An 18,869-nucleotide genomic window follows, 5' to 3' on the forward strand; every position below is an offset into this window, starting at 1 on the left:
ATAGCTGTTAAGGATCAGCTAGATGTTTTATAACAATTTTCACACCTTTTTAGCTCATCGCATGGAGAGAGGGGGAGGTTATGTTGTCACCCTGGCATCAGTAATGAAATGTTAAGTTTTTTCAGCAAGTTTTGTAAGGCATTAGTTAACTCCTTTATGATTGAACAAGGGTTCTAATTTTTGGTTTCAGGGTTGCTGTTTGAGTTAGCTATTACTACTGGGAGTGTGAATGAATAATGTATGGGGAAAGAGTTGAAAGGCAATAGTAAACTCCTTTATAAGTGTATTTTGGTTTTAATATTTAGATTGAGGGTTGCTGTGATTTTTAACTTTTATTTTGTTGAGTCAAATATGTTTCATAATAATGATAATTTCAATGCTTTCCACCATTCAAAACCTAATTTAAATCTATTTTAGATTCTACCATTGAATATTGCAATAATTTTTTTTTTATTGAAATATTGGTATATATATGTATTGCAATATAGATTCCAGTTTGTGAAGTCACCCCCTAATTATAGGGTGATTTATATTGATATACAATGTGAGGTGAGATTTGTACCGATGATGGAACTCTTCTTGTTTCCAGATCTGGGCCCACCCTACCTGGGCTCCACTAAAAACCCTGGCAGGTCATGAGGGTAAGGTAATGGCAATCGACATCTCACCTGACCGCAAGTACATAGCCTCTGTGTCATATGATAGAACGTTCAAATTGTGGGCCACGGATAGCCAGGGAGGCCTCTAGGATATAGTTATATGATAAAACATTCAAATTGTCGGCCATGGATACCCAGGGAGGCCTCTAGGATAAAGTCATATGATAGAACGTTCAAATTGTGGGCCACAGATAGCCAGGGAGGCCTCTAGGATAAAGTCATATGATAGAACGTTAAAATTGTGGGCCATGGATAGCCAGGGAGGCCTCTAGGATATATTCATATGATAGAACGTTCAAATTGTGGGCCATGGATAGCCAGGGAGGCCTCTAGGATATAGTCATATGATAAAGTGTTCAAATTGTTGGCCATGGATACTATTCAACATGTGCTATGCAAGGAATGATTTGTGACAACAGGTCATGTAATAACAGTGTCACAAAAGACTGTATTCTCAAAACCAGGACCGGTGTATACTATACAATGTATACTAAAGCTAGTCCATTGTATAACATGACATTCAATTGTAGAGGACCAACATTGTGTGTGACAGGATTTCAAACATACAGAGTCTGTATGTCATAAAAAAGACTACCAAAGCCTGGATTGACTGTCAATATTTTGGCCTGCGTCATGAGGTCTTTACTTACAACTGATCTCTGCATAAAGTTGTCTTTTCAACAGGATGCTTGATTTTTTATATATATTGAACGACACTTCTTGTCGGTGTGCAAAATAAGGACAGTGTTTGTATGGCTTGAGTTGATACAGGAAGATTTAAGTGTTATGTATGGTGTTCAGAGCACAAATGGACAGACTTATATTTGTCTTATCAAGTTAGAAAAAACTGTCTACATTTCATCACAAATATGACTACATATTGTAAGTGTCATGTTATGTAGTTGATAACAAAATAAATCATGTCATTTTATCAATGAAAGGTTGTGTCTGTGCTGTCTGATATAACTGAAATGTACTTCCTTTTGAAAGTTTCAAGTTGAAATTCAAAACAGTCCATACATGCCATACCTCCCGGCGTGAGACAAAATCTCCCTTATTTTCAAGTCATTTATTTCCTCCCGGCTTTAACACATAAAAGACAACAGGACATCTGTGAATTTTACAATAATGCTTTTAATTTCAAAGGAATATCATATATAACCTTGATGAGAATGTTGTAGAAGAACCAAAATTATGAACTATGCACTTTTAAATAGGAAAATTACAGCATGATACAACTCTGTTGTTGTGATGTAAGAGTTACTTCCCTTTAGTCCCATTATTTTGATTAGAGGGTATGTTTTATGTTTTCCAATACATTGTCCCAGCCCAATTACATATCACAACCTTAAATTACCACGTGTATACATACATCATTATGGATAGGTAAAACTAATATTTAGTGAAAATGAAGGTATAAGTATGGAAAAGTCTGTCTACTGGGCTCTAGTCACTGGAAAGTAATGGTTCTACTATTCTATAGATCAGATTCAACTCCTTTTAAATAAAAAAATCCACTACATGATGCACTAATATATCATAGTGACCTCTGTATGCTAAAATATAACAAATTCTTTGTGTTTGTCTCCTTCAAGCAATACATTTAGCTAGGTTGGCACGACACAATAAAATATGTTTAAAAAAAAAATCAATAAATTAACACTGAATTGAGCCAGTTATTACTACAGTATATATCTATATCTATATAAAATATCAGAAACGAAAAACCAAAGCAAAACAACAATAAGATGGCTATCTGCCTGTATCACTTTTCAATCTTGAAATTTGTATTAAATATTTCTAAAATAAATTTCGATATAAAAGATGTAACATAAAGTTGTATGACATGTGCAGAATAAAAATGAATAGTAGTCTATTCCTAGTGTTTCTACTATTTTAATATACATTGTATCTAATTGTTATTTGTGATTCTGGTTAACCATGTAAAATATATCAGTTCTTCTTTATTTAAAGGTTATTTTTAAACTACTTTATAATTGAATTTAAATTTTGTTACATTGAATGTAATAACAATGAAGAGGGGAAAAAAGAAATCAATTTTAGTGAAAATTACCAATATTTTATGAGACAGAATCAATATACCATACACAGTATCTATGATTTCAAAGTACCGGGTATTTTGAGATTTGAGGGAAATACCTCAAAACTCAAAAGATTTGTGTAGAATGTGGTAATGATAGCAAGGATAAATAGAGGTACATTATATACTGACAACATACGAGATAATACTGAAATGATATTTTGTATATTTTAACATTTATTAAAAATACAATAAATTCTACATCTATATACAGCAACATTAGTAAATATACATGGTTCTATGTTAAATATAAGAAAGTATAGTGTTCAGCAGGTCCAGTGTCCTACACCACAAGTATGCTTCAGTTATAAAACTGTAATTTTATATCTTACTTTGGAATTTGTCTTTAGTGATGTAATGATTCTATTTTTTTTTTTAATTCTTTAACATCCACCCACAAAATCATCATCAATGTTCTTTACGTAACACTTTGAGATGACAAAATCATCATTGATGACCTTCAATTGACTCATGAGATGACTTGCATGTAGTGGACATATTTAAAGGATGGTACAATTTCCGGACACTCATATCAACAATTTATCATCTTGAACCCCAGACATACCATGTGAACATTTATAGGCAGTGGACATAACAGTTACATGTAAAGCAGTCATACACAGAAACACTGTCCTAGGCCTTCGGTCAAATACAGTATACTGTCATGATGGGCCAATCGTTTATATTTGAAACATCCAATTATTATTTCACTATGTTCATTGTCAGGATGTTCGAGATATATATGATATTGAAAAAATAAAATTACACCTTCTTACCGATGGTCCCTTAATAACAGATAATTCTACTACGGTACAATGTTGTATTACCATCAGTGAAATCTAATCCAACAGGTCCACTTTTGTTGGTATCAGAAAAAAGGCCCAACACTCAATAGTTTAAGACAACACAGCTTTTGCTTGGGTTAACAATACTCTGAACAAGACATGCAGCTGCTTGGTCCAGCAGATGCCAATGTTTCGTAGGTCCTAAATAGTTGTCTTTCTCTAGGTTCCTGACAGAGGCACTCAGTGGCGTCGTGTAAACTGGGCTCTCCTCAGAAAAATGTCATACTGAGTATGGTATATATCACAGTTAGAGGTCAAAGGTCTACTAAGACATAAATTCTTAATGTTTTTTTTCTTCTCTTTTTCAACTGTAAGCTGATGACGGGCATGGTGTTATGATTATTACAGTGTGGTTTTTGAGCGGAGGAAGTCCCCGTATGACTGACTCGGATGACTGCACACATTTAAAGATCTTGTTGTGTCTCCGTATGTATTTCCAAACACAAATCTTCGATCTGGAAAGCAAAACAATAAAAGGTTATTTGCAACAAATTTTAAACTTTCCTTACAATGAGGAATTTTTATTCTTAAATTGGTTGATTCAAACACACCAAATCTTAGAAACACCATACCTCAACCACCCATCTGCCAGTATAAATATTTATAAAATAAACCAATAACTTAATCTAATCAGCTCATCATAAACATACATTTTTTTTATCTGATAAACACCATTTTACTTGCACATATTCCTGAAAATAAATCAAGAATTTGGTGAACTATACTGGTTAAACCGTTAGTGATTTTCCATTGTGTATGGTAGATCTAGAGTAACTGGATACTTACGAGGTATATATCCTGTGTATTTGGGGATCATGCCATCATTGACATATAGACGTCTGTTAAAGCTGGGAGGCGCACTCTTCAATGTCTGGTGTGAAACCCTAAAACCAATAAACATCACAGAACTCAATACATTGTATTACATCAGATGTTTGCCAGGTTATGATCTATAACTTTTGCTCAATACGGACTTTAAAATGTTAAAGGGTGCATTTTTCCAGGAATAGTAATTTGCAATTTGTGTATTTTTTTTCATTGAGATATATGTACTGTATGAAATTTGAATTTTTCATAGCAATTTAATTCCAATTTCTATAAGATATTAAAAATAAAAAGCGAAAATCTGTCTATATATCGAAATATTATTTACGTTGATAGTGACTGAGGCAATTTGCCTGTGCTTCGTGCCGCATTGGCTGCTGTCTCTTGTACAAACAGTTCTAAGCCCTTCTTAGTCGTCTGGTTGTAACGGCTGCCCAAACCCATTTCTGTTGCTTTAATTCTGGGGATGTAGCCACGGTAACCAGGAATAGGGGGCTCTGTTAGTCCTCTCTTATCCTCTGAAACAACAGATGAGTAACAAAGTCAACTATCATCCTAACGTGTACATAAAATATTCAGCTATAACCGTAATATGTTGTCCAGGTGACACATTTAGTCGATGTTTGTACAATGGTACAACAAGGACCAATTGTTTTGTTTCAAATTTCACCTATGATGAAGCAACGACTTCACTAGAAAATTGGAATTAAAATTTGATACTACAGTTTTGTTTCAATTTTACATGATGCCCTCAATCAATTAATTTGTCTTTACTGGCAAAATCATCAGTCAGAACTTATTTGTTGTCCTTTTATTTCACACATATAATTTATCAAAAGTAGAAATTACAAAGTAGTTATCTTGTTGATTAGTTACGAGTTGTATTATCTGTTAAATTCTGTATCTGACTTCCGTTATTTTTATTCGTTATATTTGCTCGTTCTTTTAACTTGGTTTTCTGTGCTCTATTATACTCTTGAATATTAATCTTAAAGCAATGAGTCAAACATCTAAGTAGACAACAGATCAGCAACAGATTTATCGACAGTGAATTGTTATCCTGTTTGGTAACAGATTAACCAGTAAAAGAATGATCTAGTTGATCCTCAATTTGATTACAACAATGTGTAAGATATCTATACCAGGGAGTGTATAAAACGACTATACACTCCTGCTTCATCAAAAATGCATCAATTTCCAAAATCTTATCAAAACATGTCAAAATAATATGATGAACGAAGCCGACTGTCAAATTTTGTTACAAAGGACAGTAAACTGTTAATTCTAGTAGATTTTTTTTGTAGATTTAGATAGTTGACCTACCGACTAAGATGGAACAGTTGACCTACCGACTAAGATGGAATAGTTGACCTACCGACTAAGATGGAAATGTAGTTGACCCATCGACTAAGATGAAATAGTTGACCTACCAATTAAGATGGAATAGTTGACCTACCGACTAAGATAGAATAGTTGACCTATGGACTAAGATGAAATAGTTGACCTACGGACTAAGATGGAATAGTTGATCTACCGACTAAGATGAAATAGTTGACCTACCGACTAAGATGGAAAAGTTGACCTACCGACTAAGATGGAACAGTTGACCTACCAACTAAGATGGAAATGTAGTTGACCCATCGACTAAGATGAAATAGTTAACCTACCAATTAAGATGGAATAATTGACCTACGACTAAGATGGAATAGTTGATCTACGGACTAAGATGGAATAGTTGACCTACCGACTAAGATGGAATAGTTGACCTACCGACTAAGATGAAATAGTTGACCTACCGACTAAGATGGAATAGTTGACCTACGGACTAAGATGGAATAGTTGACCTACCGACTAAGATGGAATAGTTGACCTACGGACTAAGATGGAACAGTTGACCTACCGACTTAGATAGAATAGTTGACCTACCGACTAAGATGAAATAGTTGACCTACCGACTAAGATGGAATAGTTGACCTACCGACTTAGATAGAATAGTTGACCTACCGACTTAGATAGAATAGTTGACCTACCGACTAAGATGGATTTTGTAGGATGTGTATCCCTGTACATGTTGAGCCTCTCCTTGACTTCAGGATCATATGATATTGCAGTAAGCCTTGGATGGCCATTTATTTGCTGTCGAAGGTCGGCCTGTTTTAGGTCATAACCTTTCCTATTTGTCAAATGTTCATCTATGCAGTAATCACAGTCCTCTTTGTATGTATTACCAAATTTAAAAGGAATCCTTGGTATATAACCTGTAATGTTATTAAAGTAAATAATTAGTAAAAGCTTTTTCAACAATAAGTTACAAGTTATATAAAATATTCTGTACATACCTGGTAATCTATAATTAGACATATATACATGAATTAGACTATAATTGTATGTTATAGTGTGTTAAGTATCATTCAGCTTGTATGACTACTAGGAAACAGAAAAACAAATCATCTGGCATTATATGCCCATGCTTATTACAAGTAATGAGCCCATCCATTTCTATTTACTGTTCAGTTAAAATTATCAACAAATGTAATTTCATTGTCCAACAATAAGCCAATTCTCTGACTAATTAGTTACAGATTACTTTTTGTGCCAATTCAGGCTTATTGCAGGAAAATGAATATGACAGCTTATAATTTTAATCAATGCCCTTTACTGCCCCTAGAATCAGTTTCCTTTATTAGGTGATGTACCTGTATAGCCAGGGACCATATTCTTGGTATATTTGTTGTCTCCGGTTGCGTCTGGGAGTTGTTTGGGAGGGGCTGGAATCGTTGCTGCAAGCACGGAAGCAGGATGTCTGTGCTGGACTTCCTGTAAAGAATGAGTGTCACAAAACTACTATTACTAAGTAACAGGCATAGAGATGCATTAGTAGTTGGACTTTTGAGAGATTTCATTGTTCAATTTAACTTTGGAGTCTTTCCTTTGTTTATTTGCCTGGGTAATTCTCCAAATCAACAGCCAGGGTAATTTTGAGGCAGGGTTTCCTTGTAGTAGCTTGTGGCTACCTCTCTGAACACATCAAAGGCTGAATGCATTCAATCTAAAGCAAGTAAGGTAAAATGTCTTGCCAAAGGACACATGTAACCATGACAGCTGATAGGACAGCCCATTACCTCAGCTTCATCTCAGCGACAGATCAAACCACACACCTCGGATCTCTAGGTTGCATTAGCCCTATGCTATACCTGCTAAGCTTTTGTGGCCCTTTAGATTGAAATGTAAATCTTTTAGTATGGAATACAAAATGAACAACAGTATTTTAATTCTGAGGCTGAGAAATAGAGAAAATTAGAGGATAATGTAGTAATTGCTCCAAAGATATATACTGTATATGTTCACGAACTAATGTTTCCCTTCAGGAAATGTGGGGCTATTGTTTCTTTGTGTTCGACAATTATAGGAACATAAGAGTATTTAATATTAGAGAAATATGGTTTAATCCTATAAAGAATGGGAGTGTAAGGCACAAAGAGCACATTGCTGTGTGTGCTTTTAGAGGATTAATTGTAGGTAACTAATTGAACACTTAGGCCAATATGGCACCTATTATATCAGATTATTACACACAGATTAACAAAGCCTAGTGTTATATGATGATGTGGTCTGCTATTACATTCAAGAATGAAAGTATACATTTGCCAAATTTGACCCTTACAATAAAAATTAAAAAAATCAATTTGGATAAAATGTTGTCATTCAAAACAATTACAAAATCCCCTAATTGTTGAGGTTTTAATTTGCACAATCTGTTATATCTCTTCTGATGAAAATTCTTGAAAATTGGCAAGCAGTACTAAGTCTGTGTATAATAAATACACTGTAGCAACACTGATGTTGGAACTCACAGTCAAATGATATTATGTAAAATTATATATAGCATTTACAGTTACAGTAGTTGTATGAATTCAGATAGATTTTATCAGAAGTAAAGATGACTATAACAACATCTAGCTGGATTTCTCAGCTTCAATCAAAATGTTGACCTGTTTCGACACTTAACGCATGTTGTCATCAATATTGATGACCTTATCTATGAAGTATGCATTCTTTGTAACATTTTTAAATGATTCACATCTGTTGTAGTAATTAATATCAATCTGTACATTATTTGCAATGCAAAAATTCTACATTATATAAGTACATATAATCTTTTTTTACTATAATGAAATATAATGAACCCTGGGATTTAATTCTTGTGTGATAAAGACACCAAAGATAAGAACTAACATGTAGATTCTTATTGTGGGATTATCTCCCCTTGTGGTGTCATACAGACTTAACATTGTGCCCTGATTGACTCTGTTGTTCCATCTTCATTTATCTTATACATATTGTTTAGACAGATTTGTAAACTCTGTAGAGATATTTAAACAGGACGTTCAATGTTGTTTTATTTCCAAAGAGGGGACTTAAAGTTAATACTTCACTGTGTACTGTAATTGTAATTCAAACAAGATAATTGGTTCTAATACTTTAAGTTGTTAAAGATGGATTTGTCTTTACTACAATATATATGATCTATTCATAGTTGTTTTAAACAGTGAAAAGTAGTATAGATTACTGAGTACATTTTATGATAGAATAAGTGTGGTATTAAAGGTATCTATATATACCGGGTAGTTATAGGTTTATTTTTACAAGACAACTTGTTACATGTTCTGGATAGGTAGTGTATTACATCATTGGCATTAGAGGTTGGTCTGTGGCAGATTAACTATTACTTTTGATATATTACCTCATAGTGAAGGTATTAGAGAATGTTCTTTGGTACGTAAACATAAACAAAGGTGTCTGATGTATTTAATAATTCAGGTATTACAAGACAGTCTGTGACACATGAATACCTTACGATATAAATATAGTACACAAATATCATAACACTATTTTTCTACCATCTCAGTTCTTCAAACATTTATTGCACAAAAATTGGTTATAATGCACACAACCCTGGTACATGTATCAATCGATTCAGGAGTACCTATACTTTCCAGGAGCTGTCAACTGACCATTGGCCTATTTTCTTTAAAAATGACTTCAGTTATACCACTAGATATGGAGCGATCGGTGAATTAGCCGGAATTATTCTGACTTTTTAAAAATACATATTGTTGATGAATGTCTAAAACTTAAAGAAATACGTGATGACTTTTGAGAATTTTTTTTTTTTAAATGATTTAAGAGAAAATGGTTTTGGTTTTTGAATTTTTACCCCAATAAATGACAAAAAACCTATTCAGCGTTACTGAATGATTTGGAAGGTACTGTATATATTTCTGGTGTCAATTTATCAACATATCATCAAAATAACTCGGACTATCAGAGGAGCGGTCTTCAGCTGATATAAAGTATATAGCAAGCAGGAGAAAATCAAATCATCAGATATCGGTATAGGGGCAGTAAGAAAGAGAAGGATCCTTGTAATTTCCTTGTAGGAAAATCTCCCATCCTAGCCAAAGTTTGTGACAGATGAGGAGGATAGCTTAAGATTAGTCAGAGGTAGAGGTGGTGGCTTATCACATTGAGACATTGCTACCATAACCAAGATGCAGCTCCGCTCGTGGAAATACGTCTTGAGATCTGTAGTAGTCTGATAGAGATAGCATTAATAGGGCCTCATGGATCCCTGATAAGGACAATGATTTTTAATGGACAAGAGCTGGTAGAATGATACAAGCACAAGTTATACAGAACATACAGTATTTACCTGTATGTCATGTAATAAATTCCCCATATCTCAAACAATCACACAACACTTAGAATGTTGAAGTAGATTTTGATAGGATTGCGTGCTATCATTTACAGGGAAAGGCTATGAACTTTAACCTTTGTGATCCTGTCAGATCCCAGCCAATATGTGTGTATCTATACAAGGTGGGCAGTTTTAATCCCATTGATTCTCAATCAAAGCTCAACTTGAGCTATCGATCCATGAAACGTTTTGGAGGTATGTCATGAACCACAGGGTTTTAAGCACTATTGTCAGGTCCTGGTCACAGGTAAACGGTAGGGACCAACATCAAACACATCAGGTAATGAAACTCCGATAAAACTGCTGTGCTATACTTGTGATATGAAATTTGGTAGAATGAACTGATCCATGAGTTGTGTATGTACACCAAAACACTTTTTCTGTGGAGTAAGAAATTCAATTGACTGGAAGCTGATTTACACATGTTTGAGGAACTGAAACGTATAATCGTCCATTCAACCCTCATTGCTCCTTGACCTATAAAACAAATCATACAGGCATATACTTTGCTGTTGATTGATCCTAAACTTAGATCTAAAAATAATGCTACTCTTAAAACACTTTATTCTGTTGCCCTTTCTTGCCAAACTGAGAGCTATTTTAAATAATTTCCAGATACACTTTTGACATGTATAGTTATTGGTTTCTATAATGTAAAGTTAAAATATCGGGTGGAAATCAATGAAGGCCAGTATGAATCGACCTGGTGATATTTCAATGGAGCATTAAAGTAAATTAATCGGTGTAGCATCAGTGAATAAACCGTACATGGATTGTATAATCTGGTGTAAAGAATTAGAAAATTCCATTTACATCAGTCCTAGGTACCATTGTGTCTTATTGATATTACCGGATATTACAAGATCAAAACAGCCTCTTTCAACCCAGCCAGGCTGGAATTGCAAGTGTGCCACCGAGAGCAAATGGCATAGTAGGCCTGCATGCACAGTTATTATTAATTATATGATTTTCAATATTACTCCTAGACTTGCATGTGTCTCGCATCTAATATGTTTTCATGCCGCTATATACATCATTGCTTTGAAATTACTCCTTAGGAAAATTTTGCCCACTTATTACCAAGTGTTCAAGCTCAAGCTCAGTCTTAATCGCTGGTAGACAGTCAGGACAACTGAGAGTAGATAAGAACTCGTGAGATTTTAGGAGACCTACAGGTCCATACTATCAGTTCCTTTCTTAACACGAAACTATCAATATTGCTCTGAACTGTAAGCAGGAGACATGAGACATGTATATATGTATTATGTAGCCCTACTTTTATATATGGAAAGCCTCAACACCAGTTGCTATCCAAAAGGAAACTATCAAAAACAGTAAGCATACATGGGCTCCCTACTAGAAGCCTCAACACCAGTTGGGAGATAAAAAGGAAAATATCAATATTGATGTTAGTGGTAAGAAGACAATTTAAGTAGTTATTGACAATAGATACCGCCTCCTCTGACGCTTCGCTGTAATCACAGTGTATTTACACAACAAATACCTGATAGAAAGCCTTTAGTACAGGTATACACACTAGCTCTTAGTGTATTTACACTTGTATATCACCTAGCCACTGGTATAACACTCACAATTCCTTAAACATACATGTCCCCGACCCACACAACACTCCACACATTTCCCGACCTAATCACGATTCTCCGTACCTTTAAATAGGTGTTCGCCAAATTAAACTACTGAAATCATACACCAAGCACATTTTATGTACAGACTGAGTTTAACTTCAAATTACCAGTCATTGCAGGCTGAATAGGTAATTTGACATTAGAGTTTAAGTTTATTGTGCATATTTATATCGTACTGATTACCACTGTCTGCAATATAAACTGCTTAATGCCACAGCTTTTTAAATGTGTGTATATGGGAGGGGGGGATGGTGCATTAATCAAATAGATATATATTATAATTAATAAAATGTTATTTAAGATAATCAGCTATATTGTTTGTAGCTGAAAGGCAATAACATATATATATGCCTGGAAATGGTGCATTAATTGAAATTGACATGGATCTAGCCAGTACTGAAATGGATTTTTACATTACAGCATGATTTTAGTGGTAGATGGTCCTTATAAGTAAAATACCAACCAGATACTTAATGAAATATAATGTAGCAGGCCTATGATGAGTACATGTGATTTAATTCTACAGAATCATCAGAATATATTCATTATGTTGTGAGTCTAATGACATCTCCCCAACCACTGGACATTTAAACCTAGCTATGCTGGTAAAATTGTAGGATCTGTAACCAATGGAAATAAAAATGTAAGGCATATCAGCAGTTATGGTTAATTTGGTTTAAAGGATGTCACTGACAAAATTATATACTTGGCAGATTTCAACCAAATTTTGTTGAAAAAATCTACAAATTAAGGAGCTGTCTGTTGTGGGAGCTGTGAGGAGTACCGAGTTGAGGGATATCATAAACAGGGTGGACCGATGGTATATATGGTACTAAAGTATAATTGGCTTTTCACCAAGATGATCGGGGTAACTTTAATCTTGTTTGATTTTCCAAACATACATGAAAAGTGATTTGGTCACCTCAGGGTACTTTGATATCAATCCATGTCAAGACCTGTAGCATACAATTTAGGGCATTAATCTTAATAGAAAATTGGCAAACTTGATTTAATGGCAATTAAAAGTTGGCAGCTCCTGATCCCAAACACTAGTAAGGTTTTAGCCTATTTATATTGTCATACATGGGTACCATACATGCATCCTCAACCTTGTCAGAATATCAGGTAAACAAATTATGTACAGGGGTAGTAAGCCCACACATTGGAGTCGAGTGGCAGAGTAAAAACTGAGTAGAATAATTCACACATCCATTATTCTCCTTTAAATCCACAGTTTGTGAAATTGCTTTTATAAATTTGACAATACCTTTGCATTGAGAAAAGGTTTTTACACAGAAAACGTCTGTGTTCCATTGGCAAACATTAATAACAATGAGACTTGGATTTCACGTCTCAGGGTGCATTTAAATCTCATCATGAGTAGAATTAAAAGATTGTACATACACAATATACAGCCAACTCGATAACTCCAATTATACACTTACCATTAATTATACAAGAAATATTTTCTCTGCTGTCTTTGTTGTCTGAATAAATACACATTCTCACTGAACAAATAAGCCAACAGGTTTAAAACCAATATCGAAATCATGCCAAAAACTGAGAATAATTTGAATTGATATTCACTTATAAAGCCCAATTGCAATTGATATATTAGGTAGATTTGTGGTCACCTGATCTTACAAAGGGTTATCTGTAAATCCATGGTTTAAAATATTTACTTTCACATACAGTGTTATGGTAAAACTAATTGTGTCAGATACAAATTCCTTTGTATCTTAGTACTAGATCCTAGGATCAATTCTAACAGAAGCTAGAATTAAGGAAGTATATCCTAAAATTACAGAAATAATGAGGGAATCACAGACTCCAGAATTCTGGAGAACCCAGATCTATACACTAACATTATGGACCTTACTGATAAATAGACTCCAGAATTCTGGAGAACCGGAATATATACCTAAAAAATTTAGAAACAAACCCCAGAACTACAGAACTATAATCGACTCATGATCAGCATTCTAGTTATAATGATAAAACAAGTGGGCAAAATTAAGTCAGGATTTAGTCTAGATTAATGTGTGTTTGCATGTATACATGTAAAATCACATTTAATGATGAAGAACTTATAAATCAAAATATTTTTAATGTTATCCCATCCCATCATGATTATACCGGTAAACTTGATTTGGAGGACCATTAATTGCTCCTACTTTTGAGTGCATGTATGACTTCTAATTATACCCTACTTCTAATTATATCCAAAGTAATTAATTACAATAAGGAGTTCAATTATTTGGTGAATTTTTAGAGATTGTGTATGAATTATAATAACAAATGATAATATTAAATATATATAATGATTTATCAAGTTTAAACATCTTAATTCTGTGTAGCTGACTGGAAGTAATGGTATAGACTTGTAAGGGGCTGTAAGAGGCATTATAGTGTTAATTGTGTGTATACACCTATGCATGGCAAGTGCCTATTCATAGATCTCTATATGATTGTTATCACCTCTACCTATAAAATATATTAAAAACGTGTGATAGCAACGCCTGGTGACACCCGACACTCGTCATAATATAGCAACAACTGTAAGATACTACCGTAAGGTTAGTCAGTAGTTCGGATTAAAGGTTTTAGGAGGACAGTTAGGATCATACACTCTTACTGAAGTGAAGTATGGAAATAATTTACACATTAAACAGTATACAAATTTGATATCCCGAGACACCTGTATACATGTAGGTTTAAATTAAAAAATACTGGAAGAGTTAAACCCCTAGTAATGTGACTATTGAAAGAAATATTCTTAAATGACTAATCATATTCTTTGCTAGCTGATATAAACCATATATACAGGATATGATGTTCAGGAGCTAGTTAAATAATTTGAAGATAAACCTTGATATCAGTTAAATGGTCAGTGCCCCATAGTAGTGTGGATTTCAATTCTTCTGTCTTTCATTGAGTCTGATTTCTATCAGAGATTGACAAACAAATTTTTGATTTAAAGTTTAATTAAATGTTGATTTTTCTATCTTATCTTATTAAATTGTCTTACTGGGTTTAAACAGTCTTGGATATCTTTGAGTTGATTTTTGTTTACAGAATATCTGAACATGATAAAAATGTACACTGTCTGTAAAATGTATTCTTGATATTTTAAACACGATAGGCTAATTATATGGCATTTTTTATGTTAAATTGAAATATCTTTAATCAATTATTAGTTTTGATTCTGTTATTCAAATCAATACAGTACACCTTCTATCGTTAATAGTAAATAAGTTACTGTATATGGTGTTGATAACTTTGCGGGAAATTGTCGCTGTATTAGATGTTGTATGTGACTTCCTGTGCGATGACACGGTAATAGTTCCGTCCTCATTACCCAAACAATGACACTATAGTAATTACCTTTACTGGAACACCTATACGGTATTGATTACCACGGCGAGAACAAACACGTCAAATACTGACACACGACCACATTTACAAAGGATTTACCACTTAATCAAAATCGATGTATAAACTACAAAGAACACTCGCTGTTGCTTCTTACCATTAACACACACCTGTAGTGTTAGACAGATCTATACTACTCTTTATTCCAATACAAACATGGTCATTTATTGTGTAAGATTCAGATGAACAACTGAGGTGAACAATTGATTTTTTTACTGTGTGGAGTAGTTATGTCGGTTAATATGTATTGGTCTTTCCTATCAAATATTCATACTTATACATAATATATATTATATAATTATTAATAGCTTTGAAACAATGCAAAGGTTCAAACAGAAAGCATTTCAATGGTATAAACCTTAAAAAGGTTAATTTTGATCAAATGATACACTAATTCGTATATATGTTCTGTAGCCATTGATGTTGATCAAATATTTCACTTTTATAGTCATCTGCTAATTTAATAACACGTGTCATTATTCTGGTTTGAAGAGGATTTAGGTGGACAGTATAAGGGCAACAACAATCTGGTTGGACCTTACACAAAGATGGAGAGACTATAGAGGTTTTATACAGGTGGTCACATTAGACAGGTTTGACAGTTGCTGTGTATACCTCATACTGCTGTGGTTATTGACTTTAGCTTGTCAATATAAAGTATAATGACGCCAGGGTGGTTTTATTATCCAGGCTTCCAGTAGATCCTTGAGAGTATGTTTTTGGCTCCCCAAACTAAGATTTGACTCGATTGTGATTGAAGGAACATATCTATTTGACATATGTTTTGACCCTTCAAGTTTCCAAAAATAGTGACTTGACTTCTGAAATTGGTAAAATCCAAGGGTTAACTTGACGCCCTGTTTATATTGATAACTGACAGTATACCTTTGTTTTACATATAATTTGCTGATATACCAGTAATATATGACTACATAACAGTACAGTACTGGTTTGGTTTGGTTTCTTTTTGTTTAATGTCCTATTAACAGCCAGGGTCATTTAAGGATTTGGATTTGGAGGAAAGCCGGAGTACCTGGAAAAAAAATCACCGGCCTACAGTCAGTACCTGGCAACTGCCCCACGTAGGTTTCGAACTCGCAACCCAGAGGTAGAGGGCTAGTGTTAAAGTGTCATGACACCTTAACCACTCGACTATCGCGGCCCCTAAACAGTACAGTACATACATTGTACAATACCTTTCTTATTAGTCCTCTATTGGTGAAACCAGGAGGAATATAACTTTCCTCTCTATCTGTCTTGATTGTATGCAAGATGAACATATAACACCAAAGTTTGACAGCGCTCTAGTGTATGGTGTCCCTATTCGCTGAGGGATTATGATCAAACTTCACATAACAATAAAGGACCATAATATCTTGGGATGTTTTTGAGTTTCAGGGTTTTTGGGGTCAATGTCCAAGTTATGTTACTGTTACTAATTTATAGGGACCGGTGGGGGACTTGTACTGCTGTAGCAATACCCAGTATACTTGTTTAAATAAAGAACCCAGTTGTTTACTTCTCTTTACCTTTTTAGAAATTAAAGTTTTGAAAAGGTTTATCTTACAATGATCTTGGTCACACAACACACCTCAAACTTCTATGTCTATATGATAACGTGAATACACAAGCTGATATTGACTGGAAGCTATAGTTATTTAAAATCAAACCACCTACTGTGACCCTGTACATGTCAACCTAATGTAATGTTTAAATTTTTAGGTTTGATATTGACAGAACGAATTCAAATTGAATCGTATGAATGATTTGTTTATTTACTTAATGTCAGGGTTACTCTCACGGTATCTGAGACTGTGGTGATAGACATATTTATATTACATAAATGCATTTACACAATTTATGGGTATAGTATTCTATATAGACAAGGAGAAATACATATCTATGTTTTAAAGAAAAATACAAAGAGCACTAGCTCTTTAAACATTGATTCCTTTATTTATTTAGCCAAAAGCCTATGTCAATAAGCCGGTATCTATATTTTAGTTGCTATCTAATGAACCCACCTCCTCCTTTTAGGTGAGGTTGTGTTTATTGCGGTGGTCCCATGCGCTTATAGAATGAAATATATGGTAAGGAGTTTGAATGAAGGAAAGTATTTCCCAATCTGTGGTTAAATATCCTCTTTGCCAAAGTGAATATGTTTAACTTTGATGTCAGGTATTCTTGTAATGGGTAAGGTTTTCAATCAAATGTGTATCATCCAAGCCTTTATTCTAGTTGTCAGGTAATGGGTTAAGTTTTCAAACAAATTTGTATCATCCCAGCCTACTTGTCAGGTTATGGAATGGGCTATAGTTAGGTTTTCAACCAAATTTGAATAAATCCAGACTAGTTGTCAGGTAATGGGTTAAACTTACAGAATGTCTGTCTTCGTGTTGATAAACAGGAAAACGGAAGGGGTTTTGAACCAGGGGTCTGCATGTTAGACCTATTATTTTAAATTATGCAAAAGTTACAATTTACAGAATGTTCATTAACTAGATGAAAATGTCAGAGGAGGTATAACCAGGTCGTGGTGAAATACAATATACTTCTAAATCTCTGAGTAGGGGTAGAGTTTGAAACCAGGTGAGGAGGTTTACCTTACAGTATCAGCAAGGGTATCATAATTTTTATCTTATTTCAATGAAATCAATTACAGAAAATGATGCAGTATTAGCAAAACCTCATATCCATGTTTGGTACTTACCCCTGCTAGGATGTGGGTATCCGTTCCATATGTTTTGCCAACCCTGTATTTGATTTGTGGGCAATATCCCCTGTACCTGTAACACATTTAACAAAGATGACTATAATGATTAGATATGGCTAAATGAAAATGTTACTTACAGTTAATTCCATTTAAATGTTGATATTGAAAGAATGAAAAAAATAATTTCCCATACGGTATGTAAGAAATATAATTCAAACTATGATCTCAAGTAGGACGATCTTGATTTATTATTACAACAAACTAAAACATAAACAAGTTTACTAATGTATATCAACAAAATTAATTTTGAATTCAATTTTTATCACTGACTTGCTAAATATACTGTCCAAATGATTTTGAAGTGACTTGTTCCTTCTATTTTGTTATCACTCTAAAAGTTTGCAGGTGTGCTCATAATCCTGTAATCTAATATTATTTGTTGTTTACATGTCATCTTTACTGTACAAACTGATGTTTATAACACCATGAATGACACACGTTATAAATGTATGCATTGTGTTCAGTAAGGTTTTGATCTCGTTGATTGTATATTCCATAAGCACGGATACCTTTAATAGATAACCTATCATATAGCTAGTAGTAGCTCTAGACTAATGTCTGCCGTGACAAACATGCAAGTGTTATAAGACAGGTGTGAAAAACTAGATGAAGACATGTGACTTACCCAGGTACATGTGTCCCATCCCTGAGGGCGGCGAACGCTCGCCTCTGGTCCAGGGAGGGTCCCCCTCCGCAAGCTATAGTTGTCATATTACTGCTGTGGCTGAGACAGGTATCCCCAGTTCGATATCCTATCTATACACGTATATAACGACACTTGTTTGGATACGGCCCTCGGTCGTCTAGGGCGCCTCAAGTTGCTAAGGTGT

At 34.2% G+C, this 18,869-nt stretch overlaps 2 protein-coding genes across 2 annotated transcripts in view; one reads left to right on the plus strand and one right to left on the minus strand.

The window, feature by feature from the left end:
• Positions 1–2,296, plus strand: part of LOC117320356 (U4/U6 small nuclear ribonucleoprotein Prp4-like) — a 25,423-nt gene extending 23,127 nt beyond the window's left edge. Inside the window, 1 exon segment of the mRNA XM_033874965.1 lies at positions 590–2,296. Within this exon segment, the coding sequence (XP_033730856.1) occupies positions 590–748 (159 nt within the window). The 3' untranslated portion in view covers positions 749–2,296.
• On the minus strand, positions 1,774–18,854 carry LOC117320369 (protein FAM166B-like). Its single transcript, XM_033874973.1, has 7 exons — positions 18,665–18,854; positions 17,977–18,052; positions 7,127–7,247; positions 6,461–6,688; positions 4,759–4,948; positions 4,392–4,489; positions 1,774–4,060 (listed from the first exon to the last, which is right to left on the minus strand). Exons 1-7 carry the CDS (start codon positions 18,748–18,750, stop codon positions 3,948–3,950), a joined length of 912 nt encoding a protein of 303 aa, XP_033730864.1. The 5' UTR covers positions 18,751–18,854; the 3' UTR covers positions 1,774–3,947.
• Between the last annotated feature and the right edge of the window lie 15 nt (positions 18,855–18,869).

This window comes from Pecten maximus, chromosome 2 (assembly GCF_902652985.1).
Source record: "Pecten maximus chromosome 2, xPecMax1.1, whole genome shotgun sequence".
Classification (NCBI taxonomy): domain Eukaryota; kingdom Metazoa; phylum Mollusca; class Bivalvia; order Pectinida; family Pectinidae; genus Pecten; species Pecten maximus.